General features: G+C 42.4%; 3 protein-coding genes across 4 annotated transcripts in view; 2 read left to right on the top strand and 1 right to left on the bottom strand.

Moving 5' to 3' along the window:
* frem3 (Fras1 related extracellular matrix 3) overlaps positions 1 to 7,316 on the top strand; it is a 29,332-nt gene extending 22,016 nt beyond the window's left edge. The window contains exons 11-25 of the mRNA XM_020591753.1: positions 57 to 221; positions 620 to 802; positions 914 to 1,044; positions 1,786 to 1,944; positions 2,096 to 2,399; positions 2,491 to 2,622; positions 2,737 to 3,068; positions 3,668 to 3,860; positions 3,933 to 4,037; positions 4,298 to 4,425; positions 4,509 to 4,643; positions 4,900 to 5,026; positions 5,143 to 5,330; positions 5,552 to 5,698; positions 5,782 to 7,316. Of these exons, the coding sequence (XP_020447409.1) occupies positions 57 to 221; positions 620 to 802; positions 914 to 1,044; positions 1,786 to 1,944; positions 2,096 to 2,399; positions 2,491 to 2,622; positions 2,737 to 3,068; positions 3,668 to 3,860; positions 3,933 to 4,037; positions 4,298 to 4,425; positions 4,509 to 4,643; positions 4,900 to 5,026; positions 5,143 to 5,330; positions 5,552 to 5,698; positions 5,782 to 6,339 (2,987 nt within the window). The 3' untranslated portion in view covers positions 6,340 to 7,316. The remainder of the gene's footprint in view (positions 1 to 56; positions 222 to 619; positions 803 to 913; positions 1,045 to 1,785; positions 1,945 to 2,095; positions 2,400 to 2,490; positions 2,623 to 2,736; positions 3,069 to 3,667; positions 3,861 to 3,932; positions 4,038 to 4,297; positions 4,426 to 4,508; positions 4,644 to 4,899; positions 5,027 to 5,142; positions 5,331 to 5,551; positions 5,699 to 5,781) is intronic.
* A 20-nt stretch (positions 7,317 to 7,336) lies between these two features.
* smarca5 (SNF2 related chromatin remodeling ATPase 5) lies at positions 7,337 to 16,317 on the bottom strand. Its single transcript, XM_020591835.1, has 24 exons — positions 16,028 to 16,317; positions 14,713 to 14,832; positions 14,451 to 14,617; positions 14,255 to 14,355; positions 14,042 to 14,142; positions 13,739 to 13,918; positions 12,645 to 12,800; positions 12,379 to 12,510; positions 12,154 to 12,222; positions 11,936 to 12,045; positions 11,618 to 11,844; positions 11,168 to 11,289; positions 10,878 to 11,030; positions 10,618 to 10,750; positions 10,154 to 10,302; positions 9,949 to 10,071; positions 9,753 to 9,860; positions 9,510 to 9,623; positions 9,302 to 9,424; positions 9,059 to 9,191; positions 8,857 to 8,975; positions 8,481 to 8,693; positions 8,227 to 8,337; positions 7,337 to 7,811 (listed from the first exon to the last, which is right to left on the bottom strand). Exons 1-24 carry the CDS (start codon positions 16,097 to 16,099, stop codon positions 7,746 to 7,748), a joined length of 3,102 nt encoding a protein of 1,033 aa, XP_020447491.1. The 5' UTR covers positions 16,100 to 16,317; the 3' UTR covers positions 7,337 to 7,745.
* Positions 16,318 to 19,042: 2,725 nt separating this feature from the next.
* usp38 (ubiquitin specific peptidase 38) overlaps positions 19,043 to 21,706 on the top strand; it is a 10,420-nt gene continuing 7,756 nt past the window's right edge. Inside the window, exons 1-2 of one of the 2 annotated variants that reach the window (XM_020591839.1) lie at positions 19,043 to 19,231; positions 20,404 to 21,094. In XM_020591839.1, the coding sequence (XP_020447495.1) occupies positions 20,413 to 21,094 (682 nt within the window). In that variant the 5' untranslated portion in view covers positions 19,043 to 19,231; positions 20,404 to 20,412. Of the gene's footprint in view, positions 19,367 to 20,403; positions 21,095 to 21,706 lie in introns of both variants that reach the window. The other variant, XM_020591838.1, reaches the window with a different exon arrangement.

Genomic DNA, 21,706 nt, shown 5'->3' with positions numbered 1-21,706 from the left:
TGTTCAGTTTTATCCTGCAGTGCTTATCTGAGTGTGTTCATTTAATTCTTCCCCAGGTGATATTGAGAAGCCCTGTGTGGTTAGCCTGATGGACGACTCCATCCATGAAGAGGACGAGGAGTTCCGCCTGGTGCTGGGAACTCCAAAGAGCGCATCTCCATATGGCGCTTCTGTTGGGGAGCAGAAGGAAGTACTGATCACTGTCACAGATGAGAAAGACAGTATGTGCTTTTCTGGCATAAAACAACTGCTAAAATATATTTAAACACGTGTGCAAAATATGTCAAATAATAGCAGTAGCGCAGTAGCGTGTTGCTCTCACTTCTCAATAACAACTGCTGAGGGGCTCTAGAGTGAAGGAAGTATTTTTTCTTTAACTGCTTCAGATGAGCTAGTAGAGGAAGTGTGCATTTATACCAAGTATGCTAAAAATGTCAGGCAGGATATTGATGAGCATTAGTGCAAATTATTTTGGCTCACACAACATAGAAACTGGAGATGGTTGAAGTATTTTATTGCTTCTCACAACGAGAGCAAATGTCAACCTATTTTCATATTCCTTATTTCCCAATATGTGTTTGTAGGTTTTGCTCAGTGTCAACTTTGTTTCCTTTTCTAGAGCCCATCATCCGTTTCTCTGAAATCAAGTACAGTGTGCGTGAACCCCAGGTCAAAGGAAATGTGGCAATAGTGAAGATTCCTATCCTGCGTGTTGGAGACACCTCAAAGGTCTCAGTGGTGAGAGTGCACACCAAGGATGGCTCTGCAACCTCTGGAGATGACTACAACCCACTGTCAGAGGGTAAGAACCTGGCTTAGTGGCTACACAGTGACACAGTAGCTCCCAAAACTGATATAATTTTATGTTGGAGAGTTTTTGATCATTTTTCACTTCATTGTCTGGGTTGATAAGACGTTGAGTTCAAGGAGGGTGAGACGGAGCACTTTGTGGAGGTTGAGATCCTGTATGATGGCCAGAGAGAGATGAGAGAGGCCTTCACTCTACACATGAAGCCTGATGACAACATGGTGGCTGAAATACAGGTGGGACAAAATGAGCAGACACACACAATCAAATTGCAAGTCCTGTATCTACACATGTACAGTACTACATACTGTATCTACAAACGTGAGCATGCGCCCTGTCATGCCTGCCTGTGTTAAAATAGCTGGGCAGCAGCTGGCGTCGGTGTCAGCATGCCTGAACCGCAGTCTTAAAAAAAGCTTTTTCCTCTGGAATGAGATGCTGAGGGGGAATGCCCCAGGAGAGTCTAACAGTAGACGGACCTATAAACAGAACTGTGACACTCTATCCACACACTCCACAGGCATGTATTGCTCACGTGACAGAAATAGGTTACATTTGACTAAATACTTTTGTGTTTGCTGGTTTTACTGTTGATGAAAAATGACTCATTGAGCGCTCTGAGAGCACATCAGTCTGCTAAAGCGTCATAATCCTCACCAGTCATTTGTAATGACAGAAAACATCTCGTCAAACATCCTCATGATTTAGGGAATACCTAAATGCAGTTCTGAGTGATAAAACTTATAAGATTTAGCCAGCTCATGACCACTGAGTTATGGCCATTTAAAATGCTTACCCATGTTGCAGGCCCTCTCCTCTGTCTCCGGTCTGCTTCTTCATGACCCACTTAGCCCCATAAAAATAATAATAAAGGCTAAAATGCCTGAAAAAAAAAAACATATTAAAAAAAAAGACATCGGGGAAACACAACAGCTAACCTGACAACCTGCTAGCGATGCCTTTCCTCTTCTTGCTAGATGAACAAGGCCATCGTGTACATTGAAGAGATGGACAGTGTAGCAGATGTCACCTTCCCTGCCGTGCCCCAGGTTGTGTCCCTGCTCATGTATGATGACACAGCTAAAGCCAAGGACAGACCCTACCCACCTAATGGATATCCTGTTGTGTGTGTGACAGTAAGTATGATGCTACTTTTTCCATAAAGCTTTACCAACCGAATCAATTGTTGTTTCTCTATCGGTGCTGATTATCATTTAGGAATCATTATTATTATTAAGCTGGAAAGGGTATATAATAAATCACTATCTGTTGTGCTCTCTCTGGCAGGCCTGCAACCCTAAGTACCACGACTTTGATAAAACGGGTTCCATCTGCTCTGCTGAGAACATCAATGACACCCTCACCCAGTACCGCTGGCTGGTCAGCGCCCCTACCGGCTCAGATGGAGTTACCAGCCCCATGAGGGAGGTGGACACTAACACTTTCTTCACTAACACCAAATCCATCACCTTGGATTCAATCTACTTCCAGGCTGGCTCCAGGGTTCAGTGTGCAGCAAGAGCCTTCAATGCCAATGGAGATGCAGGCTTGGAGCTCTCCAGTCCCATCGCTGTGATCAGCAAGGAGGAGGGTGAGTGGAAGGCAGAAGAGACTGGGGGTATGAGTGCAGATTTATGCTGGGTGTGGAGTCAGTTGGTTTAACCGACTTAAACTGTTTGCAGGTATGTGTCAGCCTCGTATCCCAGGCACTGTTGGAGCTGAACCTTTCTCTGCTAAGATCCGCTACACAGGCCCAGATGACCCAGACTTCCCCAACCTCATCAAACTTACGGTCAACATGCCTCACATGGATGGTGAGCAGGAACTCTTGTTGCAAATTTTGGTATATGGTTATTATTGTTTATTGATCTCAACTAGGATCCAGTCCTTATCTTGTGTGACAAGAACAAGCTTTCTCCTCTCAACAGGCATGTTGCCAGTGGTCTCCACAAGACCTCTGTCAAATTTTGAGCTTACCCTGAGCCCTGATGGCACACGTGTGGGCAATCACCGCTGCTCCAACCTGCTGGACTTCAATGAGATCCAAACAGGCTATGGATTCATCACAGATGCAACAAAGAATCCTGAAATCATAGGCGAGACTTCACCCTACCAATACAGTGCTGTTATGCGTTCAGCCAACTCCCTGCGATTCTACAGGAACCTCAACTTAGAGGCCTGCCTCTGGGAGTTCACCAGCTATTATGACATGTCAGAGCTGTTGAATGACTGTGGAGGCTCCATAGCCACTGATGGACAGGTAGGAAAACAGTTTCATTTCAGCTGCAGAGTCTCAAACACTCTTGACTGAACACATCAGAGCTTACAACTGAAAACTTATTCGTTTTAATTAAACTGCCACAGTAAGTGGCAAACTGTGAGAAAAGAGGAACTGAGGACACATTTTAACTCATATGACATGTACTTTCCTTTGATCCTTCATGTTAAACTATAATAACTACATGATTTCTGATGAAGAGGCATATCAATCCATAACAAATTTCAGCAAAGGATGCATTTGTATATTCTTGGCTATAGCTCCTCATTGCTTATCAGAGCAGAAATAAGAGCTTTGGGATGTTCTTCATCATGATGGACCAGAATGACGTCCGGGTTGAGCGAGAATCAATAAAATAAGGAGGTTGGGAATCACCAAATGTGTTCTTGGTATGCTAGCTTGTTACTGGTTAGCTCCTATTCACAGAGGTTCACCCATTAGTCTTGCATGTAATCTATGTGACCAAGCTTGTAGCACCACCTGTTTCACACAGACACACAGATGAAGCCACATTTTGATGTGGCCAGGCTTTTAAACTTTCTATGCTACCTGCTACAGTGTCTGTTTTCTCTCATATGCAGGTGCTGAACCTGGTCCAGTCCTATGTCACGCTGCGTGTTCCTCTGTTTGTGTCCTACATCTTTCACTCTCCTGTGGCTGTGGGAGGCTGGCAGCACTTTGACCTGCAGTCAGAGCTCAAACTCACCTTTGTGTATGATACAGCTATTCTGTGGCAGGATGGCATCGGCAGCCCTCCTGAAGCTGAACTACAAGGTACATTCTCAGACTACAAAATTAAAATGTATGTTTATATGTAAAATAACATTCGTTTTAATGTTGTTGCAGGAGCCATGTACCCCACCAGTATGCGAATAAATGAGGAGGGACGCCTGGTGGTCAATTTCAAGACTGAGGCCCGTTTCAGGGGACAGTTTGTTATGTCTCACCCAGGTAAGAGAGTGGCAGCCACGTGCACACCCTAAATCTATCCTGTGGGGTCACTCAATACAAGCAGCGTCCTACTGGATTATCTACTGTGTGACAGTGCCAGAGTGCCTTTTAGCAAATGTTAAAACAACCCTGCAGTGTTTACAGTTAGGAAGGGAGTGGCTCAAAAAATATAAAAGGTCACTCAGTAAATAAAAAGCTAGTTTTAGTTTGGACAGTATGCACCTTTAAAGACTGATGGCTACTTGTTTGTTTGTTTTCAGGAACCAGTGTGTTGTCCATGGTGATTTGTGCTGATCACCCTGGGCTGACGTTCACTCTCACATTAGTCAGAACTGAGCCTACCTATAACCAGCCAATGCAGCAGTGGAGCTTTGTCTCAGACTTTGCTGTAGGTCATCATTCTAATCAAAATGTCCCCGCTGAAGGGAACAGATAAGCTAACATGTTCCTTTGTTTTTGTGTGACCTCCAGGTGCGAGATTACTCTGGGACCTACACGGTGAAGCTGATGCCCTGCATTGCCTCACCAAATGGAGAGTTCAGCATCCCCCCTGTCTGTCACCCAAGAGAACCTCTTACCTTTGACATGGACATACGCTTTCAGCAGGTCAGTCTGGATATCCTGACAGAAATCCCCTGGCAGTTTAGTTCTAAATTCACAATAGTCAGAACACAGGTTTATTTCAACAAGACAATGCAAAAGGATCATTAAAACTATAACTTATCTCACGTTAATGGTGGATTCTCAGTGATAAAATATTTACTACAGAATTAGTTGCTCAGATAAATGCTTTTTTTCATATCCACCATTTCACTGAACACTCCACTGTTCTGTATATGCTAACCCATGTGCTGTGCTCCAGGTGAGTGACCCAGTAGCAGCTGAGTTTAGCCTCAACACTCAAATGATCCTGTTGTCCAAGAAGGAGCTGTGGTTGTCTGATGGCTCCATGGGCTTTGGGGAGGGGACTGATGCTGCTTTCTCTGAAGGTATGGCACTGCTGCCACCTAGTGGGCTTAAGTGATATCACAGTTCAGCATGACTCCATGAGAATCCTACTGTATGTTGCAGTTCCTCTTACTATTTCACCTGTCCTTTTCTTCAGGCTCCACCATCTATGGTCGTGTGATGGTGGACCCAGTCCAGAACTTGGGTGACTCCTTCACCTGCAACATTGAGAAGGTCTTCCTCTGCACAGGTGCAGATGGCTATGTTCCCAAATACAATCCCACTAACAAGGAGTATGGCTGCCTGGCAGATGCGCTTTCTCTACTCCACAGATTCAAGATCCTGGTAAGATGCAATGAAGGACTGTAGGTTAGGATGTTGTGAAAGCCAAAAAAAAGTTGAACTCATTTACAAATTACTAGTGATCTGTCCAGGGTATACCCCGCTTCTCAACCCAATGTCAGCTGGGATTGTCTCCAGCCCCCCGTGACCCTCTTCAGGATAAGCAGTATAGATGATGGATGGATGGATGAATTTACAAACTACTTGTGTGTGTTGTTCTGCAGGACAAGGCCCAGCCAGAGACGCAAGCTTCAGTATTTGGTGATGTTGCTTTTAAGGCCACACTGGCTCAAGACACACCTGGAGCTCTGCCTTTAGTCAGACAACCAGGATCAGATGGCTTCACATTGTCATCATCTCCACTTTTCCAGGTCTTTATAAATATTAAACTACTGTATATTTGATGTTTTGCATAAACAGAGAAGGAACTGTTTCAAATATCTTTCTTCTCTAGGTGGCTGCTGGTCGAGAATGGTTCATCCACACTATCTATACTGTCCGCTCCAGAGAAAACGCCAACCGCAACATTGGCAAGCGCAGTGTGGAGTACCTCCATCACAGTATATCCTCTTTTAAGCAGCCCCAGGCCACTCGCCACCGCCGTGCTGCCCCTACTTTCTCTGGCCCTGCTCTGGCCCAGGAGATCGGTGTTGAAAACAACCGAGGCACCAACATTCAGCACATCGCTTTGGACCGAACAGACCGCCTGGTGGTTAGCCAGCGCCAACCCTGGACCCCTAACCGTGACACTCTTCTGGAGCGCCCTGTGCTTGAGAGTTCCAGCAGACAGACAGCTGACACCTCCACCCTACCTATGTTAGTTGGCCTTGCAGGTCTAATCCTCCTCATCTGCCTCATTGCCACCATTGTCATTGTGCTGCTGCGGCGCAAGAAGAGGGAAAAGAAGTCCCAGTTCCCACCTTACACCACTTCCTCTTCTTCTGCCTACAATGGCTACTACAGCCAAGGCCAAGCACGTATGTGGAGCAGTTCAGACAGCTCTGAGGTTTAGATTTGGGCCCCCTTCCACTTCAAACACCTGCCCCCTATTTAAAGGACTATGATAGTCTTCTCCACCATTGTGCCTTCAATGCCCAACTCTTGTAGCACTGAACAGAGCCCAGAACAAGCGGTGGACAGCACAATATGTCAGTGCCTAGGGCCCACATGTAGAGAATGCACCAGTTTTCTGAGGCTCACTGATCTCAATGGGTAGTTCTTGCTGTAGGTTTTTGCCTTTTTTTTTGCAGCTAATTCTGAGTCGCGGATGAAGATAGAGGCCCTTAACATATTCATCTGCTTCATCGGTTGCCAAGTTGTAAAATATCCCTTTTTATCTGTTTGCAAATGCATGAAAACCCCAATGTAGTGAATGCAATTATTTTACAGTGGCAATCATGTTAAAATCTCATGAATGTTTCCTCAGTTTTACAGATAGTTTACCTAACTTCTTTTAACTGTAATTCAGTGTTTTGTTTTTTTGTGGTGATTAGTGCAAAGTGAACTGAATGATAGATGTTAGAATGCTGACATTAATGAATGATAGATCATTTTAGTATATTTGTTGTGCTTAAAACAGCCTGTAGTTATACCTGCCCAGCCAGAGTCAACAATACCACTATAGTGTCAGTGAAAAGGATTTCTAAATCTTGTTTGTCTTAAGATTGTAGAATTTTTAAGAACCTTTTTCAGGTCAATGTGGCTAAAACCAGATGCAAAACAATCTGTGTACATATCACTGTAGGTCTATGGAAAAAAAGATATCACACCCTGGCGAAACTTGAAAAACCATGAACTGTGTTCTAGTTTGTTGATCAAGCCCTAAAGAAACAAGTTGCATTATCGAAATTATAATTATTCTTCTAAAGGTGAAAGCATATTTTAAACGTGCCAACTGTTAGGCTTCTATGGCTTAGGGGTTTTGTGCCGATATAAAGTTTCAATGTTTGTACACTTCAACTGTCAAATACAAATGTCCTTTTTTGAATCTGTGTCTTATAAGAGTGAAATTTTTTAAAAAGGGAAGTTTATTTGTGATTTTCAAAGAAGACATTTTCTACTTCACATAGGAAGATAAAACTAATGTTTTCTTAAAAATAAAAAGGATACATATTGTTTCAAGCAATGGAATGTAGTACAACCAACAGGCATAAATACATTTATTTCAATGAACTACCAAGTAAAAAAAAAAAACTAGCAAACAAAACTAAATCGGCACAGTTGCAACGTTTAGGTCAGTGACAACAAGAAAGGCTTGTAACAAAGCGCTTCCTAAAACCTAATACAACCAGATCAGTCCACCAGGGGGTTTTATATAGTACATTATCACATCCTGCAAAACAAACACAGACACTAGGACTAACACTACCAGAGCCGGCTGTCGCTCTCGGACTCTGATACTGTGGGTTGTGAGCAGCCTCACAACTTAAGCTTTTTCCTGCGTCCACGACCATCTGGAGTTCCTTCTGATTTTCGTTTCTGGGCCTAGGAGAAACAAGGAAATCGTTCAGAGAGAATTCACAGGACCGTCAATGCCTACCACACAAAGAGAGGGCTTGTTAATGAATCTCAATACTTTTTAGTACAGATAGAAATGTGTCCACAGCATTGCCTATCAATGAGGCACTGACCAAATGGCCAAATAAAGGTAGTTTCTAGGGCTGCCCCCAGCAGTTTCTGGTCTTCTCCTCATTTTGGTGTGCCAAGCAGCAATTGCAACGGTGACACTGTCCTATACATGGATGTACATTAAGGTTGGATCTATTTAGCAAATTCCTAAACCAGGCTATAACCATGTCTCAGAAGAAAGAATTGCCTATAAGAGCATTGTTTCAACAGAAATACATGGGTGCTGCCTGTCTTGTTATTCTAACAAATCCATATGGCATATGTAACTTACTGAGCCAGTCTTGGGGCCCCGTTTCTTTTTCTCCGCCTTCTCCCTCTCCTCCAGCTCCATGTTCTCTCTCTCTATCAATGTTATCAAGGTATTACATCGCCTCTGGAGCTCCTGTACAACAATAAATGAGAAACATCTTTTTAATAACAAAGCCACATTTAATACAAACAGATAAAATCACACACACACACACACACACACACACACACACAAAACAAAACAGGAGAAACAGTTGAAAAGAAGCCAGAGCTCACCATGGCTGTCCTGGATTTGAGGAACCAGTCGAAGCGGAACTGAGGTGAGTTGCGAATGCACTGACGCAATTCGTCGTACACGCTCTCCTTGTCGAAGCCCAACTTATGGAGCATACAGATAAGAAAGCGGTCCTCTTCCTCGGTGTAGTTCTTGCCTTTGTTGGTGCCGTAAGAGATACGAAGCTGATGAAAGGGAGCCTTGTACCGACCAATCTGCCAAGGAGATGAGAAAAATAATGAGAGACCACAAATTAATCAGCAACAAAAGATAAGGTGATGAAGAAACAATTAAGGGATCAGAGGAAGAATAAGAGGATTTACCCAGGTCTTAATGAGATAATGCTAATGAACAGCCAAATGGTTTACAGCCAGGTACCTTTGAGTCAAGTGCTTTCTTGATGCTAATCCTTCTCTGGATCCTGGCCTCTCCTCTCTCTATCTGTGCCATGATCTTCTCGATATCCTGCAGCTCATTGCAGCGCTCCCAGAACACAGCTGGAGAAATAAACTTCAATTTACTAAACATGTTAACAAGTGAAATGTTTGGGTTTGCTTTCTGGGAAAAAGTGAGTGATTACCAGAATATTCCATGACTTCTTCAGGAGTTTTCCCCTCCACCTCTCTGGCAATGTTCTCAATATCATCTCTTCCCCACTTTTCATTGGCTTTGATAAACTGGTTGAAGTCACGTTTGTTCCAAATAGTAAATCCCTGCAATAGAGGTAGTTGTTTAAAATATACACCGCAAAAAGAAAAGTCTGTATTTGGATTTGCAGTGTATTAGCCATAGATTGACCGTAGTGAGCAAAAGTAGTCAGCACCTGCTGCAGCAGGTTCTCCTTCTCCTCCAGTTCCTCCTCTGTGAGAGCCTCAGCCTCATCGATCTTAGCTTGCTCCTCTTTCTGCACCTGAGCCGAGTTTGGCATGTCTGGATTACGGGGCACCTAAAAAGACAGAGCCACAAACTTAGAGACTTTTCTAAAGACATTTCCAGAAATGTCACTCCCATTTGACAAGCCACCTCTGTACCTTATAGCCTATGGTCTTCCTGTAGAACAGAATTTCCTTTTCTAGAAGCTCAAAAAGACGTGGAGGGAAAAATTGGAAGTCCTGGACATTTGGCTGCTTGGGGGGACGAGGAGCCTGGAAAATAGCGTCAAACAGACACTTGTTATACCACCAACAGGATAACATGCATCCATCATGAGAGCACTGTAATTACACATTCTGCTGCACTAATGTTTTATATCTTGAGGGTGTTTCCAGCCCTACCTTGGGTGCTTTGGGCTCACTGACTCGCAGAGCTTCTCTGAAGTAGGCATCCACAGCGTAATTGGCTTTCCTTTCCCTCTTGGGTGGCTCAATCCAGTTGGTAATGACCTGTATGGAGACAAAAAAAGGGAACAAGGTTGATGTTGTTGGACTGAGGCAATTACAAACTGAAGACTGATGCTATTGTTTTCTTTACCTTTTTCTTCTCTCTGTAGTCCTCTCCTTCAAATGTGTACACACTGCTGTTCTCTGTGTCCATGGTGAAGTTTCTCAGAGAGCTCTCACCCAGGGAAGACAGCTTCTCCTTCATCTCTAGAGTCTAGCACATAAGTATAACATTTAACTGTTAATGTCATCATCAGCAGATTTTTTCCAGTGCATCCACACTCATTCTCACTCACCTTTCTTTCACCTCTCTCCAGAATTGCATCAATGTCGTCGTCTGTGATCTCACTCTCTTTGGAAGCAAACACGTGTGTGGCACCGTGGCGGATGATGGACAGCATCTCATCCTTGCCCAGCTTGCTTGCACTCGGATCTACAAGTCTTCCTGTTAAGCAAAAAGGTAAAAAACAAAAAACTGATGACTTGGTGGATTTTTTTAAAACCTCAAATTTTATTTATTATATTGTGCAAATTACAGCATTCACTAATTTCTACTCTCTACTACTACAACAACTACTACTACTACATTAACTGTGGCTGCTAATCCTTGATCCTCATTTAGAATTTTTATATCAGTTTTATTTTATTAATAAACGATGATAGAAACAGCTGTTTCTACAAAGTTAATCACAACAGCACACATCATGCTTTCATAGCGAGACTGACTTTAAACTAACACTCAACAGATACCGAGAATTACCTTGCTGAATGACAATGGAGTCCAGGCGCAGTTTGACCTCAGCCCTCTCCACAATCCTCTCCTCTACTGTGTTTTCAGTGATGAAACGAAAGACGCGTACCTGCTTCTGCTGACCGATCCTGTGAGCTCGGTCCTGAAACAGAAAGATTAAACTAGTCAAGTTCCCTGCCTTGGAAACAACTAGTGTTAAAGTGCCCATCCCTGTACTACTGGAGAAGGACTGGGGAGACCACCGCTGCAGAGTACTACAGAGTACTAACCATGGCCTGCAGGTCAACCTGAGGGTTCCAGTCAGAGTCGTAAAGGATGACAACATCAGCTGTAGCCAGGTTGATTCCCAGCCCACCAGCTCGGGTGCTGAGCATAAAGATGAATTTACTGCTGTTGGGCTCATTGTATGCGTTGATAGAGATCTGAAAACACACAAATAAACAAGTGTCTTATTAGGCTCAGTGAACTGTTTTCTGGAGACAACAGTGTGTAATCAGTTAATCTCAATCTACAGGCTACTCTCATAAATCTCATCCAGTTTATGAAGTAGGCATTTCACCTGTCTCTCCTCGTGTGGTGTCTGGCCATCCAGGCGACAGTAACCGTAGTTCCTCCACATGCAGTAGTCCTCCAAGATGTCCAGCATCCTGGTCATCTGACTGAAGATGAGCACACGGGAACCTGGAAAGAACATATAGGGGTAGTCAATTAAAAGCTTTATTCCTGGTGGATATGTCTGAAGTCTCAACTGATGCAAAGAATGCACTGTAATGTCTTTTTATCCAACAATCTCAAACCTTTTACAAAGCACGTTTTATAGAATCCACTATGTGTACCCTTAGATGACAGTTGATTAGGCCCACCTAGCTAAAACTAATAAAACATCCCTGCAATAAATCCTCCTTCATGAAGGTGACAGGGTTCAGTTCTGCGTTCAAGCTGTTTTAGAGAGGAGTTCATTCATCTGTATGGTCACTTTGGAGGATGTGAAGTGTGAAGACCCACATACCCTGCGCCTTCATCTTGGGAAGCAGCTTGTCCAGCACCGCCATCTTGCCACTGTTCACCACCAGGTGAAGGTCCGTTGTGTAAGGGGGACCCGGCTCAGCCCCATCGAACAGGTATGGATGGTTGCAGCATTTCCTCAGCTGCATGAGAACATTCAGAAGACGCATCTTGTCCATCTTACCCGCTGAGTTTAGGATGTCAATGTCCTTCATCAAAATCTTTGTATACCTGACGGGGGATGGCATGGGTTACATTTTATGTTGACATCTGTTGCTGGCAAGTAAATATGTGCAAATTAAGCCTAAGTGCAGATGCTTACCACTCTCGCTGCATCTTGCTCAGGCCCACATACATCTTGATCTCTTTTTTTGGGAGCAGAGTCTTCTCTACATCGGCTTTTATACGACGAAGCAAGAAAGGACGCAGCACCTACACAAGAAAATGGCAGGTTAAAAGAGTGCTTTAACCCCAAAAGGGTTAATCACTTTAAAATTTGAGATTGGCCTGAACCTGATATTAGGAACATTCAATACATACAGTGTGAAGACGCTCGACCAACTTCTGATCACCCAAGCAGTTGTTTGTGTCAAACCAGGAGTCAAAGTCCTTAAAGAAAAAAAATTAAGTAAATTAGTACCAAAGAGACACAACACTTATCTTTTAAATAATAGACTACCATCACATAATTAATACTACAGTGTAAAAGTTGAGAACAGATTTATGTACCCTTGACTGATTATTACTTTTCTTGCATATTCTTACCTCTGAAGAGTTGAAGACATCAGGTAGCAGGAAGTTCAGTAGAGCCCACAGCTCATGGAGATTGTTTTGCAAGGGTGTTCCAGTCAGCAACAGACGATTTGTGGTCTTAAATTCTCTTACAATTTCTGATAGCTATGGGAAACCAAATGCATTTTGCTACATCAGCCATGAGGTGGTTCTGGTTTATGTAATATCTGTTTTAGGTCATTAAAGATAGACTGTTTTAGACATAATTTTAAACAATCCCATGTAAGTAACTGTCTCACCTTTGACTTCTCATTCTTGATCCTGTGAGCCTCATCAATAACCAGATATCTCCAGTTGAACTTTTTGAACACAGCCTTTTCAATGATGAGCATTTCATAGGATGTGACACACACATCCCACTCCCCAGGCAGCAGCACATCTCTGATAAGGGCAGTCTGAAAACAAAGCGGATGCCTTTAGGTTTTTTTTTTTTCTTTTTTAGCCTGTGATACTTGCCTAGATTTCAGTTCGAAGTGGCTCACACAGCAAATTTTACATGATAATTGATAATGCTAGGAAACATGTAGTTTGCGATAGATAACTACCAAATAAACCAGTTTTTTTCATGAAGCTAAAGTTAGCTTTAACAGTATGTCTACTTGAAGAATTTTGTGCATGCTGTTGACAACTGTAGCCCCCCCTTATCCCTTGTTCTCCTGTGTGGCCTTGACACATACAGCCAGTAGAAAAATACATTTTTAACACAGTTTTGTTGAGATGTATGCCACATACATCCACAAGTCATTATTACCCACCAGGAGGACAAATGAAATGATCTAAAATTTCCACAATCACTGCTGGAAATAAAGCTCATGTAACTCAAAATAAATATAATTTGGGTAAGTAAAAAAAAAAAATTCCAATGCACACCAAGAGGTCTTCTTCTCTGGTGCACACCGGAATTTTGTATTTTTGTGACATTTGAGTCCTGCTACCCCCAGCACCTAAATTATAGCCTATAATTTAGGTAAGTCTTTAATCAGTCATTCTGGTTTAGGTCCATATCATTAAATCTAAACCAAAAGCCTGTATTATCACTTTCTCTTTCTCTCTCTCACACACACACACACACAGAGTTCAGAGTACACTATCACAAATCATCAGCAGGATCAGTGGAACACATTTATTACTGCGACTGAAAGCGCTAATTCTACCCAAAACTGGGGTAGCCATAAAGAGTTTTATGGCTGGCCAAACTTCATTCCAGTTGTAAAACAAGCACAATGTAATCAAGCAAACAGAAACCATTAGAGAGTAAAATATCAAAGCAGAAAGAATACTGTTCATTTACGCTTGGATTTCTAGTGAATAGTTATATTCTGACACTGCCTACCCTCTCATCTCTGTCTCCAATCAGGCAGACTGCACGAAGAGAAGGCACCCATCGCTTGAACTCATTCATCCAGTTGTAGAGGGTGGACTTAGGCACCAGCACCATATGGGGTCCAGGAATATTTCTGTAGTGCTTCATATAACCCAGCAAGGCAATAGTCTGGAGAGTCTTACCCAAGCCCTGTGAAATTTCAAATGGTGTGTGTGAGAGACAAAGTAGTACATAAAAATAAAGAAATATCCACAAAAAAGCAATACATGTGCAAATATAAAGGCACAGTATTGACTGTGAGAAAATACCGACCATTTCATCAGCAAGGATGCCGTTAATTCCATTCTCATACAAAGAGATGAGCCAGTTCAGACCACGGACCTGATAGTCCCTCATTTTTCCTGTTTTGACATCTAGATTAGAAATAAGAAAACACATAATTACCACCTATGCTCATCATATGTATTTACCATATGCTTAACATCACTTCCTCTCAAGCACCAATAAAATCACATCATTGCTTACAGGATGGAGATTCATCAAAGCGAGTGCAGATATTAGTAGTCTTGGTGCTCTCGTTCAGAAGTTCCTCGTCCTCCTCTTGCTCTGTGCGACGATGACGGTTGCTGTCAAACACAGAAAAGACCAAAGAAGTTAAAGCCATTATGGGACTAGACTTGATAAAATAAAATAAATCTGTATTGTGTGGACATGTACTCACTCTCCGGCAGACAGCAGGTTTTGTTTCTCGTCTTTCTTGATGCGAGGACGTCCTGGTTTCATCTTCAGGGGGGAGGTTGGGGTCTTCTGTGCGGCAGGTTGGATGAAATGTGCAAACAACTCTGTTTGCTTTAACAGGTACTCAAATCTGTTGGTCCGGTCTGTTTGCTACACACACACAAAAAAAAATAAGTCTTTTTAACTTATTTATCCAAAAACGGTGGTGTGACATGCAATGTGAGCTGTAGCACAAGTGTCCTTACCACTTTCTCCTCGTATCCTGGCATAGAATCTTTAGTTTTGGTTGAGGAGGAGGAGGAAGAGGATGCATCTTGCCCATCTGAGGAGGACTCTTTTCCAGCATCTGAACAGTCAGACTTCTCCTGAGCAGGAAAAAAGTGAACAGATGTTTTTAGTGGTTGTCCTCTTTTCAATCAACAGCAGGTAGGTAGAGACTAAAACCAACAGGATAGGCTCACTCTGTTCTAGGATGCCCTCTGTATTCTATCTCAAAAGAATAGAGATTAATGCCCACTACATGAAACCATGAATGCTCCAAGTATCACCTTTGACCTGTAGTACTGTACGTGAAAGAGCGCTACCTACCAGTCTTTTGTCCTTACTGCTATCACTATAGCAAACCAAGAGTCAGCCATGCCATGCTTTCCCTTCTGCACTGCTTATAACACAAACAACTTTTGTTGCTTTAAGTGTAGTAACAGTCATTTCATGCTGCTAACAGGCTATTTAAGACATGCTTGTTCATTCCCCTAAGGGCATTATTAAATATATTACTTATACCTTGTATCTTTGTCTCAAGCATACCTTATAGTTACTTTTTGTTAGTCTTTGTAGGATTGAATGCATTTATTTTTGTTTCATGCTTCACTTGGTGTACACCATGCACCTGGCTGTTTACCTAATCATTACTGTTGAGCTTTACAGATTTGAAAAATTATTCCATCTTTATGAATATTAGCCAGAACTCAACAAAAGATGCAAAGGAAACAAAGTTTTCAGGCAGGCAGCGCTGCAATGGCATCTCTTCTAGGAAACAACAACAGCGCTGCGCTGTCCCTCCGAAAACAAAAGACGCGGATGGGACAGCTGAGCCGAGGGCTGCTTTTTACTTGTTGCAACGACGGTTTCCAAAAGCTGCATGTCAGTTACAAGAAACCTGCTGAGTGAATCTGGTATGAGAATAAACAAATAGCACGCCGGGACTTTTAATGGGATGATGAATGGGTGGCTAGCGGGACTAAGCTAGTAGTACGGAGGCTTATGAAACAGCCTGGCCTCCTTGCTGCTCTGTGTTGTAACGTTAGCTTCGGTCCCCGAGTGTATGGGACCGAGCTGCTGCTGCTGGTGTGAGCTAATGATAGCACCGCCGCAGCTAGCTAACCAATGTTAGCTCAAATAATACGCATTAACACCGACAAAGTGAAAGTTTCACATAGCAGAATCAGAGAAACACGTAGGTAAGGAATGGGAGTATCAGACTGACAGAGGTATACGGTATGCTTTTATGAAAGGTTCGCGATAATGAGAGGGGAAAATGCCCGTTTTAAACCTTCTTACCTCCGCTCCTCCGGCGTCTTCAAGTTCGGTCTGCTCTTCCCGCTGTTCCACGTAGTTTACGCTTTCGGACATTTTTATCGAATTTCCTGTTCAACTCAGATATATCCTCCGTTATTAGGTGACATATATGATCCCGTGTAAGAGACACTGAGGATTCGCCGAACTTTCTCAGGCTGAATGAAGAATATTCTGTTGTTTATAATGAAAGACACACCGGTTGGTTACAGATAGCACACTCGCGCTAGCAAGCTTTTTCTCGGGCACCCGCGTTCACAGAACCCTAATGTTACCCGGTGTGTGTGCGCTATCGCGAGACTTCTTAATGTTGCCTTCATTAACATTCAATGGTAAGCTATTTACAGCTATTTCTCTACAATGTCTTCCAGAACGCACATACATAGAAGTGGAGACAAACCTCACAGCCTTTGAAAGATTTGTGCCAATGTATATTTAATTATGTTCTTGTTATTTAAAGGCTGGTCCTTTGCCTTGTTTATTTTATGCATTTTGTCTCAATGGTATACATTTTGGTGCCTCGTGACTATATTGGTCACATTGTTATTTTTAAAATACCGACTTTCTAGTTCATTTCAGGTTGTAGTTCAGTTTAGTGCTTACCATCAGTTTATTTTACGTGTAATGAACATTGACTCTTGAAATCAGTATGTGGAGTTACCCAGTGTGCCTATACAAAACTATTATTACAGTGCATTCATAATAAAATAATAAATAGTAATAATAGCATTAATTAAATCGTGAATAGAAGGAGGGAAACTGCAGCAATATCATAAAAAACATCAAGTACATCAGATCCAAGTCCACTACCCACATCAAAAGCTTGCTGGACCACACAAAACAGATTTCAAGTCAAGTCAAAGTGTTTATTTGTCATATGCACTTAGGAAACGTGTTTGCCTGTACAATGAAATTCTTAATTTGCCGTCCACATGAATGCCACAAAATACAAATGAAATATAAAGTAGATAAATAAGTAACACTAACACTTTAAGCAGTAAATGCAGCAATATAATAACAATATATAAGAATATAATAAGAGAATGTATGCTGCATGGGAGCCGCATGTGCAGCAGTCAACAGTCAATGTGCAATTATGCATGTACAAACTGAGAATGTAAACAGTACAGGTTATCAGTACATGACATATTTCCTGGTAATAAACTCCTCAGCTGTTTAGGAGTCTGATGGCAGAGGGAAAGAAAGAGTTTTTCAGTCTAGAGGTCCTGCATTTCACACTTCTGAACCTCTGGCCAGAGGGTAGGGAGGCGAACAGTCCATGCTGGGGGTGGGTGGGGTCCTTGAGGATGGAGGCAGCTTTCCTAAGCACCCTGCGGTGGTAAATGCTCTGCAGAAAGGGCAGTGGTGTCCTGGTGATCTTCTCAACAGTCTTTACCACTCTCTGCAGGCGCTGGCGGTCCATAGCAGTAGTGCTGCCATACCAGACAGTGATGCAGCTGGTCAAGATGCTCTCAATGATGCAGCTGTAGAAGTTGCAAAGGATCCTAGGCGACATGCCAAACCTCATCAGCCTCCTCAGGAAGTACAGCCATCATTGGGCCTTCTTGACCAGCTGTGTGGTGTTGTGTCCAAGTGAGGTCCTCACTTATGTGGACACCCAGGTATTTGAAGCTGCTCACCCTCTCCACTTCGAGCCCCCAGGTGAACAGTGGCTGATGAGATCTCCTCTCCTTACTCATGTCCACTATCATCTCCTTCGTCTTGTCCGTGTTGAGGCTGAGATTATTGTCCTTGCACCAAGACACCAGACCGGCCACCTCCCTCCTGTAGGCTGCTTCGTCTCCGCCAGTGATGTGACCTATCACTGCAGTGTCGTCCAGGAACTTCAGGATGATGTTGTCTTTGTGAGAGGTGACACAGTCGTGGGTGAACAGGGTGTAGAGGATGGGACTGAGGACACATCCCTGTGGGGTGCCAGTGTTTGTAACAATGTTGGCTGAAGTCCTATTGCCAATCCTGACAGTCTGGGGCCTGCCAGTCAGAAAGTGTGGACAGTTTGTGGGTGAGTTTGTGGGGGACAACTGTGTTGAAGGCGGAGCTGTAGTCAATTAAGAGTATCAGGATGTAGGAGTTTCCATTTTCCAGGTGAGAAAGGGAATAGTGGAGAGTAGCCGCGATGGTATCTGAGGTGGCCCTGTTGGACCGGTAGGCATACTGCAGGGGGTCCAGGGTGTCTGGTATACTGCTCTGAATGCGGGCAGCACCACTCTCTCAAAACACTTCATAATGATTGGGGTGAGTGCCACTGGCCTGTAGTCGTTCAGGTAGGTGACCGGGCTCTGCTTGGGAAGGGTTGTGATGGTTGTGTTCTTAAAGCAGGTGGGAACAATGCTCTGGATGAGGGAGAGATTGAAAATGGTGGAGAGAACATCAGCCAGCTCGCTGGCACATACCCCGAGAACCCTCCCAGGGATGTTTTCCGGTCCTGATTTGGTTAAACTGTAAGTTCAAAAGAAAAAACATTACTGCATAAGTCCTAAAATAAGTCACATGTTTGCAGTGGAGATCTTTTAAATGTATGAAAAAAAACAAAACAAATAAAACTATAAAACTTTACATAAACATAACTTAAGTGTTTAAAGTATAAGGGTGTGAGGGTGTCACTTTGGGCTTTGGTTAATTGTGATGAAAATCTTCTCTATTTTATTAATTTTTTCAAACCAAACAACCAATGGTCAGGATCTTAATCAATAATGCAAATAATCATTAGCTGCAATCCTGCTTTTACATGATGCATGAGTTCATTTTATTTTTCTCCCAGAAGCCAACTTCACCGGAGATCTTTGAAGTGGGCATGCACAAGGAGTATTTGAATGCAGCACATTAAGTGTACATAAACTCGCCAGAAGTGCGTAAATATATTATTGAGAATTCCACTACATTTAAATCTTATCATCTAAAATGTTGAAAAGCGTCTTTAATAGAAGACCATTGATTTTATTACCCAACATAAAACAACTGCGTAACAGGCATTGCTAAGGCGTAAATTGCTTCACACAAAGGTCCTACAGGCATCTCTGCTCTTAGAAATGACGTTAGTGGAGGGTTAATCAGCTGATGAGCGATGAAATAAACCAAAACAACACGGTTTTATCTCTCAAGGGACGCTTAACTCTGACCGATACTTGAGAGTATTCTGGTCGGACACTGTTGACATGTTTTATTTGGGTAAGCGCAGATAGCAGAGCATCTGTAACGCGCTAATCGTTACATGTCGGTATTTATGCTAAGTCAGTTCCACCGAATGTTAACGTTATTCGGGTAACCTCGGGCCTGTTTGGATGTTTTGTTCATCTTTATTGGGTAAGCATGTTAGTAACGGGCTCCAGTGGATTTATTGTATTTTGCTTTAGAACCATATTTTAAATGCCGGCCGTATATAGATTCTCGTACGCTAACGGTACAGCTAGCATTAGCAAGCTAGCTGCTTGGTGTCCACACAGCAAGCTGAGATAGCGGGTGGTCTCTGTTCGCCTTAAGTGGCGAGATTTAAAAAAAAATATATAAAAAAAAAAACACGTTGGTTCTGAAATGATGAGCCAACTAGACGACTATCCAATTGAAAATTATTCTACAAAAGTTTCTAAAATCATTTAATTTTTAAAGTAAAAAGTCCAGCATTTCCTAGTTCCGTGTTGAGCTCCAGTGTTTTTAATGAAATAAATAAACAAGAGATTATAAAATAATAAAATTTTAAACACATATGGAATATTTTATAATATGCCTATGAAATTGTAAATTAAGCAATTTAAAAAATACAGCTCATTATTATGAAATTATTTTCACAGTTGTAAAAATCTGCTTATTATGAAATACTTTTTCATCATGCTCGTTTTCAAAATAGATGCAAAATAGATCCTTTTTTAAAATTAACTTAATTTTAGCAGTTTTTATTTCAAAATGTTTTTCAAATGTTGGCTTTTATTTTACATTGCATTTCTCCCAGTGTTCCTTTTATTTCATAATGCCGTTTTTTAGCAGAATGATTGTGTCTGACAGTCCAGTTAAACTGGGCTGAGCCAGTTTTATGATTGGCTGCTCATTTGGTATTGATTAGGCTACTTGGATTGACTTTAATGTATTATCAGAGCTGGATAATAGATTAAAAGATGATGGCCATTTACTTAAAGGATGCTGTGGGAGCTAATACATCCACGGTGTGGACGTGCAACTGACGGACAAATATAGGCAATGTGACATAACAATTGGGGTGAAAAGACCCCAAGGACAGGACCAAACCCTCCTGTATCTTTACATGTCATCAATATTTATTTTGATTGTTGTGTTACCTACAGTATTTACAAGTATTAACTAATTATTTTCTAATTTGCTTTCTACAGACTGTCATCATGGACAAGATTTTGGAGGGCCTTGTGAGCTCCGATCACTCTATTTTTGTGAAGAGGGCCATTGTGAAGAAGGTAGTGGAAGCAGCAGAGAAAGAGATGACAGAGGAGCAGTGTCAGGCACTGTTTACTCTCACCACCCGCCTCATCTTACTTGGTGAAGATGCCTTCCAGAAGCAGATTGGCGTCCAAGTTTTGGAAGCGTATGCACGCTATCACCGCCCAGAGTTTGAGTGTTTTTTCAATAAAGAGTTGGTCCTTGGGCTTTTACAGCAGGGCTATGGCCAGCTGGACCGCAAAGACCCAGCCATAATAGACTACATTCATTGCTGCTTGCGGCTGATCATCAGCTGCCCCTCAGTGCTGGAGATCTTCAGTGTGATCCAGGTGGAGGTATTGAGGATGGTGTGTGAACGTCCAGAGCCAGCTCTCTGTGCCCGCCTGAGCAGTTTGCTGTCCGACTTTGTGCAGTGCATACCGAGAGACAAGTCGGGTGTTTTGTTCTGTCAGCAGCTGGTGAGGACCATCAGTTATTTTCACTGCTTTGCCAGCCAGGAGCGGGAGCTCAGAGAGTATGTAGGTCAGGTGACCAAGGTTAGCACACTTCTGCAGAACATCTGGAAGGCTGACCCAGCCACACTGCTTCCCTCACTACAGGAAGTCTTTGCCATTATCTCTTCCACAGGTGAGACACCTTCCTTCCTTCCAAAATGGTTGTAAGACATATGACTGCAGTTTAGATGAATACAAAGTATATTATCAGAATCAGCTTTATTGTCCAGGTGTGTTGGACACATGAGGAATTTGACTCTGGTACAGTGGCTCTCAATGTGTGTGTACAAAATCTCATGTTACAGGATTATCTGTAGGGTAAGTTTAGGGTGAATTGGGATAGTTGTAGATATCCTGAAGAAGTTTAATAGTGCTAAAATTTAACAGGTGTGGATTGTTAGTGCATGATTGAGCACCCTGAAACAGTTACCTTGTTTTATTTTGGTTTTTCAGGGCCCTGCCAATAGTTGACTTTAATCCTTTGGCTCAGAGTTTTCATTGTATAGTTTGGATATTCATCCAGCAATATTCAGCATTAATGGCAGGCAAATTATTTTCATTTTGGATGTAGTGACTTGGTACTTGATCTGTTGCATTCAGATCCACTGCTTCAAGAATTGCATTTTCTTCAAGGGAAATTTTAAAAAGCATTTGCTTTAAAAAGCAATGTAGTTAGTTTATTTCTTTTAAAACATGTTTACTTTCATGTAAGTGCATCATGCACAGCTGTGTTATATATATATAT

The sequence above is a fragment of the Monopterus albus genome, unplaced genomic scaffold (genome assembly GCF_001952655.1).
Source record: "Monopterus albus unplaced genomic scaffold, M_albus_1.0 scaffold15.1, whole genome shotgun sequence".
NCBI classification, from domain to species: Eukaryota; Metazoa; Chordata; class Actinopteri; order Synbranchiformes; family Synbranchidae; genus Monopterus; species Monopterus albus.
This window is presented reverse-complemented; position numbering and strand designations above follow the sequence as displayed.